This window comes from Oryctolagus cuniculus, chromosome X (genome assembly GCF_964237555.1).
Source record: "Oryctolagus cuniculus chromosome X, mOryCun1.1, whole genome shotgun sequence".
NCBI classification, from domain to species: Eukaryota; Metazoa; Chordata; class Mammalia; order Lagomorpha; family Leporidae; genus Oryctolagus; species Oryctolagus cuniculus.
In genome coordinates, this window is record NC_091453.1 from 4,813,612 (window position 1) to 4,836,631 (window position 23,020).

At 42.1% G+C, this 23,020-nt stretch overlaps 1 protein-coding gene across 10 annotated transcripts in view; it reads left to right on the forward strand.

Annotated features, from left to right (window-relative positions):
- Positions 1-384: 384 nt before the first annotated feature.
- The window catches only part of PPEF1 (protein phosphatase with EF-hand domain 1), a 123,899-nt gene continuing 101,263 nt past the window's right edge, over positions 385-23,020 (forward strand). The window contains exons 1-4 of one of the 10 annotated variants that reach the window (XM_051826962.2): positions 385-520; positions 1,742-1,828; positions 10,573-10,708; positions 17,362-17,385. In XM_051826962.2, coding sequence (XP_051682922.1) covers positions 10,663-10,708; positions 17,362-17,385 — 70 coding nt within the window. In that variant the 5' untranslated portion in view covers positions 385-520; positions 1,742-1,828; positions 10,573-10,662. Of the gene's footprint in view, positions 521-1,741; positions 1,829-3,124; positions 3,466-5,893; positions 6,031-10,572; positions 10,709-17,361; positions 17,461-23,020 lie in introns of those variants that run through there. The other 9 variants (XM_008272402.4, XM_051826965.2, XM_051826969.2 and 6 more) reach the window with 9 other exon arrangements.

The following is a 23,020-nucleotide window of genomic DNA, read 5'->3' on the forward strand; positions in this document are numbered from 1 at the left end:
TTTTTTAACAGCTTCCTAATGACTTGCAAAATCTGGCTTTTCTTTTTTCCTACTTTATGTAATCTTTTAATATGCAGAACTCACCCTTGGAAATATGCTTGATCCTTTCTGTTTATTTAAGTGCAAAATTACTTGGTATTCCTTTCCTCTCTTCACAAGGGAGCAAGTCCTTTCAATTGAGGTTCTTTGAATTTTTTTGATCATGAACAATTTACAGCAAGTTTTTTGAGAGTGGGCCCTTGATGCAGGCATGTTTATTTATTTATAACTGAGCTCCTGAACTCATAATGTGTGTGTGATCAAATTTACATGGAAATAGAAAAGTTAACAAGAATAAGACGATAAATTAGAAATATGAAATCTAATGCTTTGTTTCCTTTTTCCAACAGATTTCCGTACACCTGCTGTGGGGCTGGTACCTCGCTTTTGGAGATCACTGGGTATTAGGATGTGGTGATTGGCTGTGATTGTGTACCACTGGGCATAGGACCAGAAGGCTGGCTGAGCGTTTCCAGAGCTGGTAAGACAGCCCTGTCCAAGCTTCTTCCCTTTGGTGTTATTGGGCATTAAGGTGTCAGGGGTCACGAGTGGCAGACACCTTAAGGACCCACCACCAAACAGACCTGCACACATTGCTGTTTTCTCAGCCTACTCCGCAGCCCAACTGCTTTGCCTGGATTCTAGCATACTCTACAGGTTGTGTCAAAATCAATAATGGAAGCCACCATTTATCATTACTTCGCCTAGGCAGAAATTAGAAATGTCCCATTCCAGGAGGTTTGTAGAATAGGAGAGATTTGCTTATAATGCCTTTTCTTTCCCTAGTGAGGAGGGCCGCCTTCTCCATGCCCCTCTGTCTTCCCACAGTTTGTTACTGCCATGGACTAACCCATCAAAGCAGTTGAGAGCAAGGAGCTGATTGGGAAGGTGAAGGCAAAAGCAGCAGGGGAGTGCAGAAGTGAGAAAGCAGGGGAGGCTTGCAGGAAGAGTACGAGCCGCCAGGGGCTGGGAGGATGGCCACCTTTCCCTACTCTGCTCTGCCACAGCCTTATCGCCGGGACCGTGGTTCCTTCTGCTTTCTGGTTCGCCTCTCACATTCATGCCCTCGTTCAGTACTGTAGAAGATGCATGACTGAGAACACCTCTCCTGTCCCCACCTCCTTTCTTCCGGCTAAGACCTGCTCGATTGTCAGCTCTAGCTCTTGTATCACTTCTTCTAGACAGTCTTCGCTCATCCCGCTTTCATGGATAGGGCTCCTTCTTGGTGTCCCCTCCTCTCCTATTAGAGACCTTATCATACCATATTACTTTCATTTATTCATGTAACATGTTTTTAGTATGTGCCTGGCGCTGTTAAAGGTACCTAGAGCTTATGTTCCAATAGAAGAGACAGATTTTAATTTGTAATCTTAAATTTACCTGTATAAATAAGGTGATTTGGCCCCATACCCCCCGTGTATTTTGTTCACCACGTGTGATCCTGTCTATGAGCACTCAGTAAACTTTTGTTGAATTGAATGGAAGGATTTAAGGCATGATAGTTAAGGATGACATGATGTTGTCATGGCCTTTTCCATGGGTAAACTCATCTCTCACCTTTCCTATTGGCTGTTTTCACATGATGATATGCCCATTGAGAGACAAATTGATCCACTTTGACTGTTAAGGGTACAAATCTGTTCATGAGTGGGCTTAGGACTATTAACATAACTTGGCCTGTTTTTTTTTTTTCTTTTTTCAGCCTGAGAGAATACATCCCTGCTGGGCTGCTGGACAGCCGAAGAGCATCTGCGAAGAGGCTGAAAACTGAATTCTGCAGACACACAAGGTGCTGATCCAGGCAGGGCCCAGGTTTGAGTCCCGGCTCTGCCCCTCATTCGCTGGTTGACTTTGGGTTATAGTTCTTAGTGCGTAAACAGGAATAATAATAGTATACAGTGGTGTGCAGCTTAAGTAAGATTAGCACGTGTAAACTTACCAAGTGCCGAGAACATGGGAATGCTCAGTAAATGTGATGATCATTATTATGGCTTATCCCCATATGCCAGTGTTGGCCCTAGGACTCCTTGTGCTACTCAGAGTAACATTTCTATGTTTCAACCATAGTTGAATGGTTGTGCATTGACAGTGTTTGGCTGGGAGAGCCAGCTACATAGCTATGTTCACTACTGTTCTTGTCAGGGGCCTACATAATTATGCTATCATTGACAATGTATGCGGCACTCTCATCAGATCCTAGTCTTGGCATCCCAACCATGGACACCTGTCCAGTGTATTACCACACAAAGAACCCTCTGATAATATTTAATATGCTAATGGAGTACACAAGGCCAAAGCGGACTTTCCAGTTGTTTATGAAGTTACCCCATTAGATTAAATGGCAAACTAGGCAACCATTTTTCTAGATCTCCTGTGGTTCTTAATGGCAGCAAAGAATTGGGCTAAGGAGCCTCCTGTGTGGAGTTGAGATGGCTCTGGCTGGAGTCCTTTAACTCCTAGCAGGTGAACCCTAAGGACAGTGAGCTTGAAAACACATATGCTGTGTCACCTCTGCTTGGCAGGGTTTGGGAGGAGATTTCTGGCTGTGCAGCTACAGTCAGCGTGAGACCCTGGGAACAAGATCATCCCTGGATTGTCTGGCGTGGCCCTCCACCAGTGCCACAGGCACTTGTTTGCAAATGTGCTTCCTCCTCTTCCCTCTGAAACTCAGTAAAATCGCAGGCCAGCTTGTTTTGGCTTTTCTGCTGATGAGGAGTTAATTAAACAGCCTTTGGAGTACAAACATCCAGTGAATTTGCCCACAGCATTGCCCCCAGCAGCTACTCCCTTCAACCAGTGCCTTTATATTCTCAAGGAAGGATGTTTTGTTTTCTTTCTTCTCCTAATTGTACCTTTGCTACGCTACACCGGAATGTTTTCTAAAAATCATCTTCAGTTGACCTCCGGAATGTTTTTCTGCCCTGGTGGACTGAGGTCCTCTTTTCCACTTCGTACTGATGCAGATGATTTCTGGGAACAAGCAGAAGCCTGGTCCTGCCTGAACAGAGCCCGGTCCCCTTGGAAGCAGTCACGTGACTGATGACTTTGCAGCCCATTACTTGAGCACAGCCTTTATCACCAGGCCAGGAAGAGAGCAGGGCTGGGGCAGCCAGCTGCAGCTCAGGCCAGCGGAGCCGCACCCAGTCTGGGGCTCCGGGCTTCCTTCTAGGCTGCAAGGCGAGGCTGGCCGGCCCTGTTCTAGTTATTTCTTTGTGCATGGTTGTTATTTAAGCAAGCTTTCTCCTGGGGAGGCAGCAGACAGGTATAAATGTGTGTGAGGGGGTGCTCCAGAGAAAGCTGGAATTGTACATCTCTGCTTTCAGACTTCTGTGTTCTCTCACAGAGAGCGCTGGTTTCTCCTCTTTCTTTCTCTTGAACTGCCCAGGGTGAGGACACACCTCTGCACCGGCCCAGCAGAAGAAGCAGGTAATGTGTTTGTTTGTTCTTAGGTCTTTGGGAGAGGCAGTGTTGTATGTTACAAAGAGATCATGCGGCCACAGCACTGGGAACAAGCTTTCTTTGGCGTGTGTTTTTTCGCTTTGCAATTTCTCCATGATGTGGATTGTAAGTCAGTTGTCTTCACTTTAAAAAGGCATACAGATGACTTTGCCGTCTGAAGGGCTGAGGCCCGTTTGAACTAGAGGTGACATGTGACAACACTCTGTGGTCTCTGGAGTGAGAGCTAGAAAGTGAGGAAAGAGGTACTTGGCAAAAACCCTTCCAGGTCCTTTGTGGACTGTTCCCCAGACTCTACTACACAGCCACATATGTAGAAATCTTCCTTCAGCTCCCTTGGCCTCCTGGAGTCTTTGAGGACCACAGAGTTCCCATCTTTCTGTAGAACACAGCAACAGAAATCTGTGATGCTCCAGAATTCTCTACAGTGATTTAGTTCTTAGACTGATCAGCTTGGATCCTGAAACCAGGGCATACCTAGCATTTTGGTAGACATCTTTGTTCTTTGATAACTAAATAGAATGTGTCTTTGATTCTGCCACTAATAAGCTGTATAGGGAGCATGGCCTTTCATTTCTGAGCCTCAGTTTATTCATCTGTAATATGGGGATGATAATACCACCCTGAAGATTTACTGTGAAGATTAAATGAAGTAATAGACATATGAAGCGCCTACTGTGATAAACAGTAGTCCCTTAATAATAGTAGTGAATTTAGCTGTTCTTTTTATTATTATAGCATTCTTTCTGATCTTTGAGCTCTCTGAGAAAACAGCCCATTTCTTTGTGAATCTTCAGTTATTCAGAACCTGTAGGGCTTTAGTTGCTGGGAGCCCCCAGCCAAAGCATTCTGAAGGAAGAGATTTGGACAAACTCAGTGGGCAACTCCCCAAGCATGGCTTCTCCTAAGTCAGCTAAGAAGAGTTGTTTTTTGTTCAGTCAGTGTTTCCCCCCGCTGAGCTCTTCAGTAAAGCCTCAGTAGTCAGGAAGCTGTGTGTTATTATCCCTATCTGCTTATGTGGAAACTGAGGTGCAGAGGAATTAATGACTAGTTGAGAATTCCCACTCTGGTTTGTCTGACTTCTAAACCCAAGACTCCAAGCAGTTACGAACTATGGTTTTCTTCGAGATGCTCTATCTCAGACGGGTCCCCTGCTAGGCTCTTTGGGAAACAGTACTCAGATCTCCCTTAGAGAATCACAATGCATATGAATATATTGAGGGCTCTGAGAAGTCCTGCAGTAATAAAAACCCTGAGTAACGCTAACTCCTCTAGACTTACCTGACGGTGGACCTTTTTGATTTTTGCCTCATCCCTAGAATCATAAACCACATAGAATTACTTTTTCACAAACGCTTTGAAAACTCCAGGCCAAGCTGTCTCCTGATACCCATAGACATCTTGTGACACCTCTGATGGTTGGTGTCATTTCCTCCCATTTCATATCCTTTCATCTGATGAGACCCAGGAAGACTCTAGTCTAAAAGACCTCCCCTTATTCAGGTAAGACCCCACCCCGTGAAAAAAGAAGACCTCAGGCCCAAGCAACTAATATAGTGTTCTGCTGGACACTAGTGGAAGGGACCTCTCTGGCACGTGCACACAGTCCCACAGTCCTAGGTGGAAGAATTGGGCCTGCCTACTTAACTTGTACTGCAGTGGTAGTGATGGGGTTGGTGCCACTTGACTATGGGTTTCAAATTTGAGTTCCTTAGGGCCAGAGCTTGAAGAGGAATTTCTCTAGGAAATGCTGACTTTGTAGCAAGGGGAACTACCCAACCAACATCTAGAATGCCAGAGGTGCATCTTGGTCAGTGTAGCTGAACCAAAGTGTGGGAGTTGGGTAGAGATGCACTTTGAGATAAAATAATGCTATGATGAAATAGGAACGACTTGGGAGGCTGGGCTAGCACTTGGAGGGTGCTTGGTAGCAGAGGTTAGGCTGGTTCCAAGGGCTGTCTTTTGTTCTTCCCTTGTGTTTCAGCTCTAAAAAATGTAAAGTTGTTCGGAGGAAAAGAGCCAAACAACATCAAAGAATTCCATCTTCTTGTCCCTACCCCTACCCCAGCACACACACACACACACACAGACACACACACACACACACACACGCACACTAAAAGCCTTTTAGCAGAAGTCTCTTTTGCAGACTGGATGTGAGTGCCAATGATGAGTCACTTTTTTGTTTACTCTTTAAAACCATCTTTGGTATATATTGGAAGGGGCAGTAGCCCTGGGCAGATTTCAAGCCGCTTTCTCCCTAGATCCACCCAAGTGTTGTCACTGACCAGGGCCTCCTTGGGCGTTTGTGAACCCTGCAGAAGTCTGAGGACCCTTTTTAGGCCCTAAGCTGTGGCCTCTTCAGAGACTTCTTTAGTGCTCCGAGTGTTTTCCTACTGCTAACAGAAGGTGGGCGATGGAAGAAGCTTAGGCTTGACCAAGGAGTGGAAAATCCCCAAATCATCTCGGTCAGCTTTACAGACACAACAAACTTGCTTCATCCTCTGGCTCCAGGTTGGGCAGCATATGGGTATGGTAAGTGGCACCTTGCCTTAACCAGCTCCTGTTTTGGTGAGAATTAAAAAGAATTTTTTTAAAGCCTGTTACTTGAGGTAGAAAAACCATTTAAAAATAATTTAACAGTAATTATTTAATAATGTAAAAATAATTGCCAATTATATTTTTCTAGTAGACAACTAAAGAATTCTAGAACAATTGTTTCTTTCCATCATGATTTTAAAATAAAATGCATGTATAAGCACTACTTATTTTCTGATTTAATAAAAGGCTTTTTAATAATCAACTACCATGTATCTGGATACAACATGGTAGCCCAATAATAACTTCTGGCAAATTAATGTTTTAAAGATCCCTGGCTTTAAAACACTCATTCATTCATTTAGCATTTATCAAACACTTGCTATGTGAAAGGCAATGTATAGGTGTCAGAGATTCAAAGCATATTTAAAAAGAAAGTCATCCATGGAGCTAACAGTCTAAGAGAAATTCATTTAAGTTTGATGCTTTTTGTTCCTAGTGAATCCTACTCTGTTGTGTAATGAATCAGCTGAGGAGTGGCTGAGAATCAAATGGCTTTGGAGAGACATTGCTTTATTTATTTATTTATGGAAAAAAGAAAATTGAGATCGAAATATATATCACTTCCTGTTGTCTAATCAGTGTTTGTTTCCTACTCAAACTTCTTAGGTATTCATAAAAACAGGTTGAACAAAAAGCGTAAGGGTGGAGCAAAGCCCAGGGGAAATAAGGACACTGTTGGAGAGCAATGTTTTTTTTTTTTTTTTTAAAGATTTACTTATTATTTGAAAGGCAGAGTTACAGAGAGAAGGGAAGAGAGAGAGAGAGAGAGAGAGAGAGAGAGAGTCAGTCCATCAGTGGTTGAATCCCCAAATGACCATAATGGTCGGAGCTGGGCTGATCCGAAGCCAGGATCTCAGAGCTTCTTCTAGGTCTCTCACATAGATGCAGGGGCCCAAGGACTTGGGCCATCTTCCACTGCTTTCCCAGGCTGCTAGCAGGGAATTGATTGGAAGTGGAGCAGCAGAGACTCGAACCGGTGGCCATATGGGATGCTGGCGCTGCAGACTGTGGCTTAACCTGCTGTGCCACAGCGATGTGGGGACTGTCTGTATCAAAGTCCTCTGACAAGTACACTTTAAATGCAGATTCCCAGGCTCCTTTTTTTTTTTTTTAAATCTGAGCATTAGATGCAAAGCCTAGGTGTCTACATTTTTTTTAAAGATTGAAAGGCAGAATTTCAGAGGGGGAAGGAGGGAGAGACACAGAGATCCTCCATCTGCTTGTTCACTCCCCAGATGGCTATAATAGCCAAGACTGAACCAGGCCAAAGCCAAGCACCTGGAACTCCATCTGAGTCTCCCATGTTGGGTGCTGGGGCTCAATGACTTGGGCTATCTTCTGTTGCTTTCTCAGTCATATTAGCAGGGAACTGGATTAGAAGTGGAGCAGCCAGGGCTCCAACCAGTGCTCTCATGGGATGCTGGCACTGCAGGCCGAGGCTTAACCTGCTACGCCACAGGCGTCTACATTTTTAGCTGCCAGCCTTGTAAATCTTGCGAACACTCAATTCGGAGAGCACTGAGCTCATCACTTGGAGAATGTTAACAGGACTAGATGAGTCACTTCAAAGGGTGATGAGGAAACCAGCAGATATGTGCTCCTAGGCACCACAGATGGCCTTTGAGAAACTTTTGAGTATGGAGATGGGTCAACATTGCCCCAGTTTCAAAAATGAGAAAGAGTAGATACCAGAAACTACAAACTTGTAACCCTGACTTGACCTCTGGAAAAATATGACTTCAGATAGATGGCGTCAAAAAGCGTTTCTAGGAAAATGTGATGATCCCTAAGTGTCATCATGGGTTCTGAAACTATTGTCTCCATGAGAGAGTGTCAAACTTTGTTGTATATTAGAATTGTCTGGGGAGCTTGAAAAACATCATGGTGCTCAATCTACCACCAACATGCATGAATCTCTAGCGATGGAACCTGGGCATCAGTATTTTTTAAGCCCCCAGTGTTTCTGACTTGATGAGCACAGGCTGATTATTGGGAGTTTTAATAGCTCCCCAGGTGATTCTAATGTGCAGTCAAGTTTGACAGCCCCCAGTTTACCTGACATCGGGTCGGTTGCTTAACTTCCTTACACTTTGTATAATACAAGGGTATTTCAAGAAGTTTATGGAAAATGGAATTGCAAGATAAGTTTATTTTAGTGCCAAAAATTTTGAAATCCATGTATATGAGGGATTTTCAAAAAGTCCATAGGAAATGTATGTTATAAAAATAGATATAATTTTTAGAATAATTGTATCTTTTAATTCCATTTTTCCATAAACTTTTTAAAGTACCCTGATACTAGATGATTTTAAAGTTCTCTCCCACCTTTAAACTTTTGTGATTCTGTTATTAAAAAACATAAAAGCTGATTTTTCTGCCTCCCTTCCTTTCTTTTGTCCTCTTCTTCTTCCCATCCACTACTTCCTCCTCCCCTTCCTCCTCTACCTATTCCTCTTCTTTTGTTGGGCTGCAATGTCAAGGTATCAAAATGTATATCGTAATTTCATTAAAATATTGACTGAAGTCTTCCAGAAAGCCTCATAGGTAAATAAGATGATAATTATGATAGTTGAATTTACCACCTAACTGAACCAGTATGCTTCAAGAGGGAATGTAATGGATCTAATGTAATGGAGACCCTGGAATGGAATGGAATGCTGAAAAACTTGTTCTGCCCCTGGACCTGACCTTGTTAACATTTTATCCATGACATTTAGAGAAAAATGATATGTAATAAATGCCTTTCAAATTTAGAAATTACTCAAAGTTTAGGAGGGTTAATTAATTGAATACGTAAAAGGCTCGGGCCCAACTTTAATCAGAAAGTTTGTTCATTAAAGTTATTTTTGTTTTAAATATATTCCTATAGTTCAAAAAAAAGTATAGGAATGAAACAGACACCTTGTGAGATGATTGTCATTTTTAGCCCTTGTTTATACTCCTGTGGAGCTGTGGTCTTCCTACTTTTTACTTGTTGAATATTATGGTTAGTGGTGAATTAGGCCTGTGATTATGGAGTACATTAAAATTATGTCTTTGAAAAACTAATGAAAAGGAAACAAAGAAGGGAAGGAGGAGGGTTGGGGGAGGGAGGGAAGTCTGGTTGTCTTCTAAGAACTGTACCTATGGAATTCATGCAATCTGTTCTCTTTACATTAGTACAAATTTTAAGAAAAAGAAGAAAAAATTCCCATAGTCTAAATATTTTGCTCATTTTAATTTTCCCTTTCTTTAATTGAGTTCAAATTTTGTGGCTTTTACTACAGTAGTGATAGAAAAACAGATGTGTCAGGTGGATCCCGGAGTTAGTTGTCCTCTGACTTTGTTCACATCAAGAGATACAAATATATTAGAGCAGGCTGGTTTGGAGCATCACCAAATACAGGACACATCACCCCCAAAAGTGATGGGGTGGGATACTGCTATTTTGCTAACAACTCCCATCAGGTCGTTATGGAAGATAACTCTGAGAAGGCCTGGTGAGCACACAGGTCAACTGTAGAGGTATCTCAGGAATGCCTGGGGAGTTTTTCAAAAGGACACTTTCCTAGGTTATGACTCCTAAACTTGGGGGGGGGGGATCTTGAGCCTCCTCTATTTTTTTTTTTAAGAGAGAAGACTTTTTTTGTAAAAGATGTATTTATTTATATGAAAGGCAGAGTTACAGAGAGCCAGAGGCAGAGAGAGATGTCTTCCATTCACTGGTTCACTCTGCAAATGGCTCTGACAGTGGGAGCTGGGCTGATCTAAAGCCAGGAACCAGGAGCCAGGAGCCAGGAGCCAGGAGCCAGGAGCCAGGGGCTAGGAGCTTCTTCCAGATCTCCCACATGGCTGTAGGGGCCCAAGGACCTAGGCCATCTTCCACTGCTTTCCCAGGTGCATACCGGCACCCATATGGGTTGCTAGCACCACAGGAGGTGGCAGGCCACCCCCAAACCCCCCACCCCATGACCCAGCCTCTTCTATTTTTAAACAAGTACCAGCAACTGACTCAGAAATATTGTCAAAGAGCTCGCTGTGATTTGAACTTCGACTTAGTTGTTTAAGTGTTGTTTTTGTCTCATAGTTACTCTCCAATTTGTATTTTTAAAAACCCAGATAGATTAAATAACTTTGAACTTGAAACCAAAACAGTTAACCGATGTCATAATGGGATGTGTGCTCCATATCCCATTTCCTGTATACGTCGATTAGAAAATCGTACCCTCTTACATTTCACTTTTTCTTTCCATTACTTTTAGTGCTTAATTTTGTACAGAGTTTGATCTGACCCAGACATGGGGAAGCAATGATTTACACGTAGCACAGAAAGCAGTGTCTACAGTGTCTAGCCACTCTGTAGCTGTTGCTGTAGGTTTCGATGATGTCTGAACAGCACTTCCGGAGGAGTGCAGCAGGGATCCTGCTGGGCAGCCCCTTGGCTACCACGTTGTAACTGGTGCTTTCCTTCTCTCCCTCCTCTGTCTTCCTTGGTAGTATCTGTAACTGACGGGGATCGGCTAAGAGGCTCCTCTCGGCGTAACACGCAATTCCAGTTCATGAGTGAACATTTGTGATTTGGAAGTCATGGGTTGCAGCAGTTCTTCAGCGAAAGACAAGAAATCTGAGAAAGGTGAGTGCTGGAAACGTGCCTGTGTTTATGAGTGAAAGGGCCAGGGCAGTCGGACTCACGTTCTCCCCTTCCTTCTTCCTCTTCTGGTTCTCTGGCTGCCCTGGGTGGTTTTGTGCGAGGCATCATTGTTTAGAGTGAAGGTGAACTACTGGAGGAGCATGGGAAATGACCTTTAGGAAGATACAGCTTTGAATTTATGATATATCATAAAGTATTACCTAAGAGATATCTTATGCTTGATTTAATTTCAGTTGAAAGTGCACCAACATTAAATCTCAATTTAAAACTCAGTGGCAGGAAACAAGAAAGACACCACAATATATGTCTGTTTCTTCAATGCTCTTATAAATGCTTATATCCATACCCATGTGACATTTAGTAGCATCATTGAATTTTTATTGGATTTGGTAACTCAATGATTACATTATTTTTATATCTATTCAACACACAACTTCATGAGATTTGCCTCATGTTTTTAAACTATTCTAGGAAGAATTGGAAGAATGCTGGATCATCTGTTTCCAAGAAAAGTGTTTTGTTTTGAAATAGATGACATGCTTCTCTCTACCCTCATATAATTAGAAGCTTAAATATTTTCTTGGTTTGTTTTACACTGAGCTTCTTTCTCATGGCTACTGAAATCTAGCTGTAACTCACTTGAATGTTTATGGGAATTGCTTCCCCAAGCAAATTAAAATAAAAGCAAATAAATAAAGTGGGACAATTATATGACTAATTTGTTCTAGAACTCGATGCCTTAGTTACCGAGGTTATAGATAATTTTCTCAGTTTCTATTCCACATGTCTGCTTCAGAGCTTGTGGTGGTGAGGTTAGAGTGCAGAGTCTTCTGTACTGATCAGTGTGGGATGTTCTCCCTTGGGAATCCACTGTTCTCCCTTCCAACTGACTTGTGCTGATGGGCTAGTGAGCAAATCTCTGAAAGGAGGAAGGAACACAGGAGGTATGCTAACTTTTTCAAAAAAATTTTTTTAAAGATTTATTTATTTTGAAAGTTGGAGTTACAGAGAGAGAGGGAGAGACAGAGATCTTCCATCTGCTGGTTCACTCCCCAAATGGCTGCAACAGCCAGGGCGGGCCAGGAGCCAGGAGCTTCATCCTTGTCTCCCACGTGGGTGGCAGGGGCCTAGGTACCTGAGCCATCTTTTGCTGCTTTCCTAGGCCATTAGCAGGGAGCTAGATCGGAAGTAGAGCAGCCATGGCATGAACTGGCCCATATGGATGCTGGTGTGGCAGGCAGTGGCTTTACCTGCTAAGCACAACACGAAACATGGGCTCCTCTTTCAAATTTTTAAGCATGTCATGAAATGAATCCAAAGCTTCAAACTGCATTAATTCTGTAGTAGTACTATATAAACAGAGAGTGAAGAGAGTAGCTATTGCTTTTTATTTATTTATTTTTTTTGACAGGCAGAGTGGACAGTGAGAGAGAGAGAGACAGAGAGAAAGACTATTGCTTTTTCTCTAGGACTACCCACAGTTCTTTAAATGTAGCCAAATATCTTAGGTCTAAGAAAACAGGCTACGCCTAAATTGTAAAAGTAAATTCTCTGTTTTGAAATGTTACATGTCAGTGGAAGTATTAGCTTAGATTTTTAATTGCTTTTTCTTTTAAATAATTTATTGCGGTGAAATTCACACAGCATTAGGTTAACCATGGTAAAGCAAATAATAAAGTGGCATTTGGTTATTCACAATGTGGTGCAACCACTACCCCTACCTAGTTCCAAAATATTTCCATGACTCCAAACTCAAACCCTTAGTTACTAAGCAGTTTCTCTTTACTTCTCTCTTCTTCCAGCCAGTGGTAATCACCAGTCTGCATTCTGTCTCTATGGATTTATCCATTCTGTACAGTTTATGTAAATACAATCATATGTTATGTGACCTTTTGTGTCTGGTTTCGTCCATATTGTAGCATACAATAGTACTTCATTTCTTTTTAGTTTTTAAAGATCTATTTATTTATTTGAAAGGCAGAGTTAGAGAGAGCACAAGCGAGCTTCCATCTGCTGGTTCACTTCCCAAATGGGCCAGGCCGAAGCCAGGAGCCTGGAACTTCATTTGGGTCTCCCTCATGGGTGCAGGGACCCCAGGACTTGGGCCATCTTCTGCTGCTTTCCCAGGTATATTAGTAGGGAGCTGGGTTGGAAGTGAAGCAGCAGGGACTTGAACTGGTACTCATATGAGAAGCAGGTGTCACAGGCAGCAGCTTAACCTGCTGTGCCACAACACCAACCCCCTTTCCTTCTCAATGTTGAATAATATTCCATTATATGAATATGCTATATTGTCTTTAACCAAGCATCAGTTGATGGACATTTAGGTTGTATCTATTTTTGACTATTACGACCAATGTTGCTATGAACATTCATAGGCAAGTTATTGTGTGAACATATATTTTCAATTCTCTTGGGTATATACCTAGGAGTGGAAGTGCTAGGTCATCTGGTAGCTCTATGCTTAACATTTTGAGAAATTTCCAAACTGTTTCCCCAAGTGGCTGTACTGTCCGTCCTTCCTTCCTTCCTTCCTTCTTTCCTTTCTTTCCTCCTTTCTTTCCTTCTTTCTTTCCTTCTTCCTTCCTCCCCTCCCTCCCCTCCCCTCTCCTCTCCTTTCTTTTCTCTCCCTCCCTCCCTCCCTCCCTCCTGATTTATTTATTTATTTGAAAGACAGAGTTACAGAGAGGGAGACAGAGACAGAGAGAAAGAGATCTTCGATCCACTGCTTCACTCCCCAAATGGCTGCAATGGCTAGAGCTGGGCTGATCTGAAGCCAGGAGCTTCTTCTGGGTCTCCCGCACGGGTGTAGGGGCCCAAGCACTTAGGCCATCTTCCACTGCTATCTCAGCAGAGAGCTAGATTGGAAGAGGAGCAGCTAGTACTTTCACCCATGCCCATATGGGATGCCGTTACTGCAGGCAGTGTCTTAACCCACTACACCACGGCGCTGGCCCCTCCAGTCTATATTTCTGTGTGAGGGTTCCAATTTCTCCACATCCTCTGCCTGTACTTGTTATTATCTGTCCTTTTTATTGTAACCATCCAAGGGTTACGAAGTGGTATCTAATTATAGTTTCCATTGGTACTTCCCTAGCAACTAATGACATTGAGCGTTTTTATTGGCCAGTTATGTTTATTAGCCAGTTATGTATCTTTGAAGACATGTCTATTAAGGTCACTCACCCATTTAAAAAATATTTGAGAGGCAGAAAGAAAGAGACAAGAGACAACAGTCCCATCCATTGGTTCCACCCACACAATGGCTGAGGGACTGAGTTGGGAGGTATGAATTCAGTCTAGTTCTTCTACATAGATGGCAGGGACCCAACTACGTGAGCCATTATCTGCTGCCTCCCAGGGTGCACATCGGCAGGAAGCTGGAATCAGGAGCTGGGCTATCAAACCCAGGGACTCCAATATGGGATGTGGGCATCTTAATCAGGGGCTTAACTGGTAGGCCAAATGGCTGCTTCCACCATTTTTAATTGTTATTTATTCTTATATGTTATTTTATTGTAAGAATTCTTTATGTATTTTAGATACAAGTCCCTCATCAAATATGCTGTTTGTTAAGTCTTTTCTCCCATTCAGTGGATCATATTCATATGTTCTTCAGGCATTCTTTGGAGCACAAAAGATTTTAATTTTGATGAAATCCAATTTTTTCTTTGGTTGCTGGTGCTTATGATGTCATATCTGCAAATCAGTTGCCAAATGAAGATAATTTATGCTCATGCTTTAATTTTTGTAGTTTTATTTCTTATATTTAGGTTTTTGATCTATATGTACTTAATTTCTATATATGTATGAGGTGAGGGTACCGTTCTTACTTTGCATGTTGATATCCAGTTGTTTAAGCACCATTTATTGAAAAGACTCTTTCTCCCACTGAATGATCTTGGTACTCTTGTCAATAATCAATTGAAAGTTTTATTTATGGGCTCTTAATTTGATTCCATTGATCTGTATGTTTTTCTCATGCTTGCGATAAGCACTGTGTCTTGATTATTACAGCTTTCATAGGAAGTTTTGAAGTTGGGAAGTATGAATCGTTCAACTTTGCTTCTTTTTTAAGATTGTTTGGACTATTCTGCACCCCTTGCATTTCCCTATGAATTTTAGGATTGGTCTATCAGTTTCTCAAAAGAAGCCAGCTACAATATTGATGGAAATTGTGTTGAATCTATAGATCAATTTGGAGAATGTTACCAGCTTACTTATTACATCATCTGATCCATGAATATTGGATGTGTTTCCATTTATTTAGGTCTTCTTTAATCTAACAATGTTTTGTGTTGTTCAGCCTATAAATTTTACATGTCTTTTGTTGACTTGAGTATTTTTTTCTTTTTGGTGCTATCATAATTGGAATTGTTTTTCTCAATTTCATGTTTTGCTTGTTCATTGCAAACATTAAAAAAATATTTTTTGTATATTGATTTTGTAACCCAAAATCTTGCTGAACTCGTTTATTAGCTCCAACAGATTTTTAGTGGATTCCTTAGGAATGTTAACTTATAAATCATGTCATCTGCAAATAGAGACAGTTTTACTTCTTCCTTTCCAATGTCTTTTGTTTCATTTTCTTGCCGAATTGTCCTGGCTAGTACCTCTGTTGTGATGTTGAATAGAAATGCAAGAGCAGACATCCTCGCTTTTTTACAAAATTAATTTATTTGAGAGACAGAGAGCTGCCAGTTGCTGATCTATTCCACAAATTTTCACAAATGCTGAAGGGCTGAAGCCTGGACCCAGGAAGTCAGTCCAGGTCTCCCGTATGGGTAACAGGATCTCCATGTTTGAGGCATCGTTGCTGACTCCCAGGGTCTGCATTAGAGCAGCCCCAGTGTGGAACACCAGCACTCTGATATGGGATGTGGGTGTCTTACTACCATTAGGTCAAATGCTGCCACTCTGCACTCCCTCCTCATCTTGATCTCAGATGGAAGGCATTCAGTCTTTCCCCATTAAGTGTAATAATAGCAGTGGTTTTTAAAAAAGTATATGCTCTTTATCAAGGTGAGGAGGTTCTGTTCTTCTAGTGTTCAGTTTTTGAGATGATCATGTGATTTTTGTCCTTTATTCTATATTATGAAATAATATTCTACAATATGACATATTACAATAGTTGAATTTTGATACAGACTACCTTTTTCATTCCTGAGATAAATCCCACTTGATCATAGTGTATTATACATTTTATGTCTTGCTGAATTTAGCTTGCTAATATTTTGTAGGAGAATTTTATATCTATATTCCAAAGAAGCAAGTTGCAACATTTATGGAGAATATAAGTTCTTTTCTTGCATCATTTTTATCTGGTTTTGATACCACGGTAATGGTGGCCTTACTGAGTTGGAAAGAGTTTGTGATTAACAGGCATGTCAGTTGTCAGTTCTTTTTTTTTTTTTTTTTTTAAGATTATTTATTTGAAAGGCAGAGTTAGAGAGAGAGAGAGAGAGAGAGAGAGAGAGAGAGAGAGAAAGATACTGACAGAGTGCGTGAGCAAGATCTTCCATCTGTTGGCTCACTCCCCAAATGGCCACAATGGCCAGAGCTGGGCTGATCCAAAGCCAGGAGCCAGGAGCTTCTTCCAGGTGACCTACATGGGTGCAGGGGCCCAAGGTCTTGGGCCATCTTCTGCTGCTTTCCCAGGCACATTAGTAGGGAGCTAGACCAGAAGTGGAGCAGCTGGGACTCAAACCTGTGTCCATATGGGATGCTGGAGCTGCAGGTGGCAGCTTTACCTGCTACGCAACAGTGCTGGCCCCTGGTGTCAGTTCTTTAATAAATGTTCTGTGGAATTTATTGGTAAAGCTGTCAGGGCTTGGGGTTTTCTTTGTGGGTAGTATTTTTTTTTTACTTAGTGTAACTCTTTCCTTGTAGATCTATTTAAACTTTCTGTGGCTTTTGAGTCATTTTCAGTTGTTTGTGACCTAGGAATTTGTCCATTTCATTTATCTAATTTATTAGCATGTACTTGTTCAGAATATTCTCTTAAAATTCTTTTTATTCACCTATTATCTCTTGTTGAATACATCAGTAAGGGTTTATTATGATTTCATCAGAAAGCAGATGTAATGGTGTTTATTTACATTTACCCAAAGACATTTTATGCATGACAATTTTTCCTCATCCAGAAATTTTGGGAAAAATTAAAAAACAGTTGGAAATAATATTTATAACCTGTTAGTCTCATCATTTCTCTCCAGGTTTTTGTTTTTTTATGATATAATGTAGATTTGTGATCATCCTTAATAGTCACTTTTTGTAACCTGACTGAAATGTTATTCATATATAAACACTTTTTATGTCATTTAGTGGATAGGCCATAGTATACTTGATTATTCTCCTAATATTGAACCTTTTAAAAACTAATATAACTAAGCCTCTGAGGAATTTCTTTGTGCAAAGCTGTTTGCTTATTTTGGATTATTCCTATAATCAGGTGATTAGATCTGAAATGATTATGTAAAAGAGCTATGAATATTTTGAAAGCTCTTGATAGAAAATTATAGCTATTATTTCCTGATTACTAACTGTATTCTGGAGAGTGTTCAATATATGCTACATGTGTTTTATTTAGTCCTTGCAATAAAGCTGAGTGAAGTGTTGTTATTTCCATTTTACAGCTGAAGCAGTTCCCACTCAGCGAGGCAAGTGCTTGTCAAGGTTATACAACATTCAGCTGTCACACCTGAGATTTGAACTCAAGGAGTTCTGACTACAAGGTTTTTTTTGTTTTTGTTTTTGTTTTTTTTTTTTCTTTCCTGTCAACATTATACCCTTGTGTGCTGCCTGCCAGTGTTCCTGCCTTCAGAACCTAGGTTTAATTGAATTTACTTAATATAAAGTACCTTTGATTTGTATGGCTTTTATAGTTGGCCAGACCATTTCACATACTTTAGATGTTCACAACCTTTGCAGAAAAGGAAACTGAGGCTTTGAGAGGCGAAACGATTTGCTGGAGGATGCATAGCTAGTAACTGGCAGAGCCAAGGGGAACTTTCTTCCTCTTTCTACTGGTCTGACCAGTGTTAAGCATGTTTTTTCCTGCTTGGTCGTTCAGCTCCAGCACAGAACTCTGGCCCTGGAGTATCATGGCAGTTTAAGAAAGATAAAACTATATATACAATGGAGACTGGTGAGGGCGAGTGTTGTGACAGTGTGGGACACCTGCATCCTGAATTGGAGTGCCTCATTTAAGTGCCAGCTACTCTGCACTTCTGATCTAGCTTCCTGCCAGTGCGCTTGGAAGGCAACAGATGATGGTCCAGACACTTGTGCTCCTGCTATCCAGGCAGGAAGCCTGGAAGGAGTTCTTGGCTCATGGCGTTGGACTGGCCCACCCCTGCCTACTGCAGACATTTGGGAGGTGAACTAGTGAACAGAAGATCTTTCTTTTCTCTCTCTCTCAGATTTTAAAGTACACAAATAAATCTTTAAAAAATATTGAGGCTATCCCCTTCCTAGGGACCTTCTGCCCTTCCATGTAGGAAAGTAGTATTGATTTTGTATTATTATTTTTATTTCACTTCTTTTGGGAGATGCACCAGGTAAGAGAATACTGATACCAGCTGTTATTTATTTAGTGCCTACTGCATTCATTATTTCTCACCAAAACCCTTGGAGGAAGCATGGCTTAGTCTCCTCCCATAGATGTGGAAACTTCGACTTAGGTTGAAGAACTACCCAAAGTTACACATTATTTGATGGTTCAGCAAATCCCAAAATTCCGAGCCTATATTTATGCTCCCCTGACTTGGAGAATTGAGATTTCTCCAACATTACAGAAATAAAACATTGTAACTTCAATCTCACTTTACACTTGAATTTTATGTCAGTGAGTTTTCAATGAATAATATATTGCCTTTTTTTTCTTGTGGAGCACTTTGAGAAGACAGATACATTTTATTTCTTCCTTAGCGATCACTTAAAATGCATTTATTCAATTTGTCTAAGTGCTAAGCAGCTGACAAAAACTATCTATACCTTTTTGGCTTTAAAGTTTAATGCTTAAGCTATAACAAAATATTTCTCTGATGGAGATTGTTCTTATCGAAAGATTTGCTCTATTTTTATTTAAGAATTAAAAAATACTAAATAGCAAGCAAAATATTTTTTAAATTCTTGGTAGGACTGTTGGTAAAAAGAATCTAGTTAACTTAGTGTTTTAAAATCTAACAAACCATTCACCTCTGCTTCAGAGCCCTCTTCTGGCTACTCTCAGTCCTGTGGCCTCCACCCCTTCACCTCACAGTTTAAGTTCCTTACAGTGGGGCCTGCGCCGTGGCTCACTTGATTAATCCTCCACCTGCGGTGCCAGCATCTCATATGGGCACTGGTTCTAGTCCTGGTTGCTCCTCTTCAGTCCAGCTCTCTGCTGTGGCCCAGGAGGGCAGTGGAGGATGGCCCAAGTGCTTCGAATCGGCACAGTGCCGGCCGTGGCGGCCATTTGGGGAGTGAACCAATGGAAGGAAGACCTTTCTCTCTGTCTTTCTCACTGTCCAACTCTGCCTGTCAAAAAAAAAAAAAAAACAAAAAACAACAGATATTTATTCTCACAATTCTGGATGCTGGGAAGCCTACGATCCAGGCGCCACAAAATTCAGTAGGTGGTGAGGGCCTGCTTCATCATAGATGGTGCCTTCCCACTGCCTCTTTTATAAGAGCCCTTGTGACCTAGTAACCTCCCAAAGGATGCACATTTGAAGACGTCAGCATCAGGGTAGGCGTTTGGTACAGTACTTAAGATGCTGCTTGAGACCTCCATGGCCCAGATCAGAGTACCTGGGTTCAAATCCCAGCTCTGCTTCTGACCCCCCTTCCTGCTAGTGTGCATCCTGAGTGGCAGCAGGTGATGGTTCAAGCACTTGGGCCCCTGCCAGCCACGTGGGAGGCCTGAATTGAGTTCCAAGCTCCTGACTTGGGCCTGGTCCAGCCCTGGCTATTGCAGACATTTGGGGAGTGAATCAGCAGATAGATCTCTCTCTGTGTTTCAAATAAATACTACTGTATCGGAGATTATGTTTAAACATAAATGTTTGGGCTGGCGCCGCGGCTCACTTGGCTAATCCTCTGCCTGCAGCGCCGGCACCTGGGGTTCTAGTCCTGGTTGGGGTGCCGGATTCTGTCCCGATTGCTCCTCTTCCAGTCCAGCTCTCTGCTGTGGCCCAGGAAGGCAGTGGAGGATGGCCAAGTGCTTGGGCCCTGCACCTGCCTGGGAGACCAGGAGGAAGCTCCTGGCTCCTGGTTTCAGATCAGCGCAGCTGGCCATGGCGGCCATTTGGGGAGTGAACCAATGGAAGGAAGACCTTTCTCTCTGTCTCTCTCTCACTGTATAACTCTACCTGTAAAAAAAAAGTTCCTTACAGTGTTGTATATATTTTTTTAACTTTTATTTAATGAATATAAATTTCCATAGTACAGCTTATGGATTACAATGGCTCCCCCCCCCCATAACTTCCCTCCCACCCACAACTCTCCCTTCTCCCGTTCCCTCTCCCCTTCCATTCACATCAAGATTCATTTTCAATTCTCTTTATATACAGAAGATCAATTTAGCATATATTAAGTAAAGCTTTCAACAGTTTGCACCCACAGAGAAACACAAAGTGAAAAATACTGTTTGAGTACTAGTTATAGCATTAAATCACAATGTACAGCACATTAAGGACAGAGATCCTACATGAGGAGTAAGTGCACAGTGACTCCTGTTGGTGACTTAACAAATTGACACTCTTGTCTATGGCGTCAGTAATCACCCTAGGCTCTTGTCATGAGTTGCCAAGGCTATGGAGGCCTTTTGAGTTCGCCAACTCTGATCATATTTAGACAAGGTCATAGTTGAACTGGAAGTTCTCTCCTCCCTTCAGAGAAAGGTACCTCCTTCTTTGATGACCTGTTCTTTCCACTGGGATCTCACTCACAGAGATCTTTCATTTAGGTTGTTGTCGTTGTGTGTGTGTTTGTGTGTGTGTGTGTGTGTGTGTGTGTGTGTTTTTGCCAGAGTGTCTTGGCTTTCCATGCCTGAAATACTCTCATGGGCTCTTCAGCCAGATCCGAATGCCTTAAGGGCTGATTCTGAGGCCAGAGTGCTGTTTAGGGCATCTGCCATTCTATGAGTCTGCTGTGTATCCTGCTTCTCATGTTGGATCATTCTCTCCCTTTTTTATTTATTTTGTTTTTTTTTTTTTCCAAAAGATTTATTTATTTATTTAAAAGTCAGAGTTATACAGAGAGAGAGAGAGGTCTTCCATCCCCTGTTCACTCCTCGATTGGCTGCAACAGCTGGAGCTGCGCTGGTCCGAAGCCAAGAGCCAGGAGCTTCTTCCGTGTCTCCCATGTGGGTGCAGGGGCCCAAGGACTTGGGCCATCTTCTACTGCTTTCCCAGGCCATAACAGAGTGGGATCAGAAGTGGATCAGCCAGGACTCGAACCAGCGCCCATATAGGATGCCAGCACTGCAGGCAACGGCTTTACCTGCTACGCCACAGTGCTGGCCCCATATGAAGTATCTTTTAATGTGGGAGCTTCATGGAAAAACAATGAATGCCATTGTTACCTCCCTCTTTGCTTTCCTCAGTCTAGAGGACTCCTTGCCATTCTGCTTGTTCTTGCTTCCTGGAGGGTCCTTGGTTACAATTGCCACCAAACAGCCTTCCTGGCACGGGGAGCGTTCAGTGGGAATCGCTGTGAGCCAGGTCCTCCCTCGTTTCCCCCCTCTGTGAGATGCAGACATCAGATAGGCTGTTCTTTATTATAAAATTTATTTATTCCTTCATTTGAAAGGCAGAGAAACAGAGGGAGAGGAAGAGGGAGAAAGAGAGAGAGTCAGTCTTGCATCCACTGGTTCACTCCTCAAATACCTGCAAGAGCTAGGGCTGGGCCAGGCTAAAGTCAGGAGCCAAAAACTCCCTAGTGTCCCATGGCAAGTACGTGGGCCATCATCCACTGCCTCTCAGGCACATTAACAGGAAGCTGCATTGGAAGCAGCGGCAAGATTCTGTATGGGATGTGCGTTTCCCACACAGCTTAACCCATTGTGCCACAATACCCACCCCTAAGCTGTTCTTTAAATCCATTGTTACTCTCTTCTATCTATATGCTTTATAGCTGTGGAGGTGTGTCTGTGTGTGTGTGTGCACATGCGCGTGCATGCTGGTTGGGGGGAGCATTGATTTCTCCTCCTTCCTCTCTTGCTCACTCCCCTGGCCGTTGTCCATCATCACTTTGACATACTCAAATGCCTTTCTTCAATTTTCTTTGGCTTGTGTATATATATATATATATATATATGCTGTTTTTGTTTTGTTCTGCTTTGTTGTTTCCTCCATAATTTCTTTTGAAAATTGCAAATCTACAGAGGAGATGAAAGGATAGTGCAGTACAGTGACCACCCAATATGCCCTTTACCAAGTGTTAGCATTTCATCATCCTTTCTTTTTCTCTCTCCCCTCTCCTCCTCCATTTGAATATAAGTTGTAGATCTTGTGGCATTAGCCTCTGTGTACGTTAGCACAATCTCAAGAAAAGAGGGCTATTCTCTTATGTAACCACAATACAGATCACATTGAAGAAATATAACATTAATAATGTAACTTTACTGAACAACTCACATTCAGAATTTTCCTGTTGTCCAGGATTGCCCTTTGTAATGGTTTCTTCCTTCCCTTAAAAAAAAGCCTTCTCTGGTCCCCTCCGGTCCTCTCCTCTATGCCAGGTTTGCTCCTGAAGGGGGGCTTCCCCGCTGCTGCCTCCTGTTTCCTCATCTATCCCAGCTCCAGGAAAAATGATCAGACAGGTTCTGGAATGACCCTGAAGTCCAGCGGTGCATTCGCAGACCTGATTTCACTCTACTTCTTGGCAGTCCTCGGTACTCCCGCACCCTCCTTTTTAAAATACTCACTCTCCTTGGTTTCAGTCCTGGTTTGTCTTTTAGGTCTCTGCTTAGACCATTTATGTGGACTCCACTTTCCGCCAACTTTTCAACATTAGGGCTTCTCTGTGTTCCTCTTGGCCCTCTTATTTTGTCACTCTAATGTTCTCCTTGAAGGGCTTTACTCTATGGCTTTAATTAAAATCACCATGTCGAGACTGCCAAATCTTTATTGCCAGCCCACATTAAATCCTATAATTCCTGGCTTATTGGGAATCATTGTAAATAAGTACTTTTCTTTGTAAAAGGAGAACACTTTCTTCCCCTCAATAACAATTCTTTGTTAATTATTCGCATTTTGATATGTTATGGTGGCCTTGATTTGTACAGAATTCGTACTGCAAACACATTGC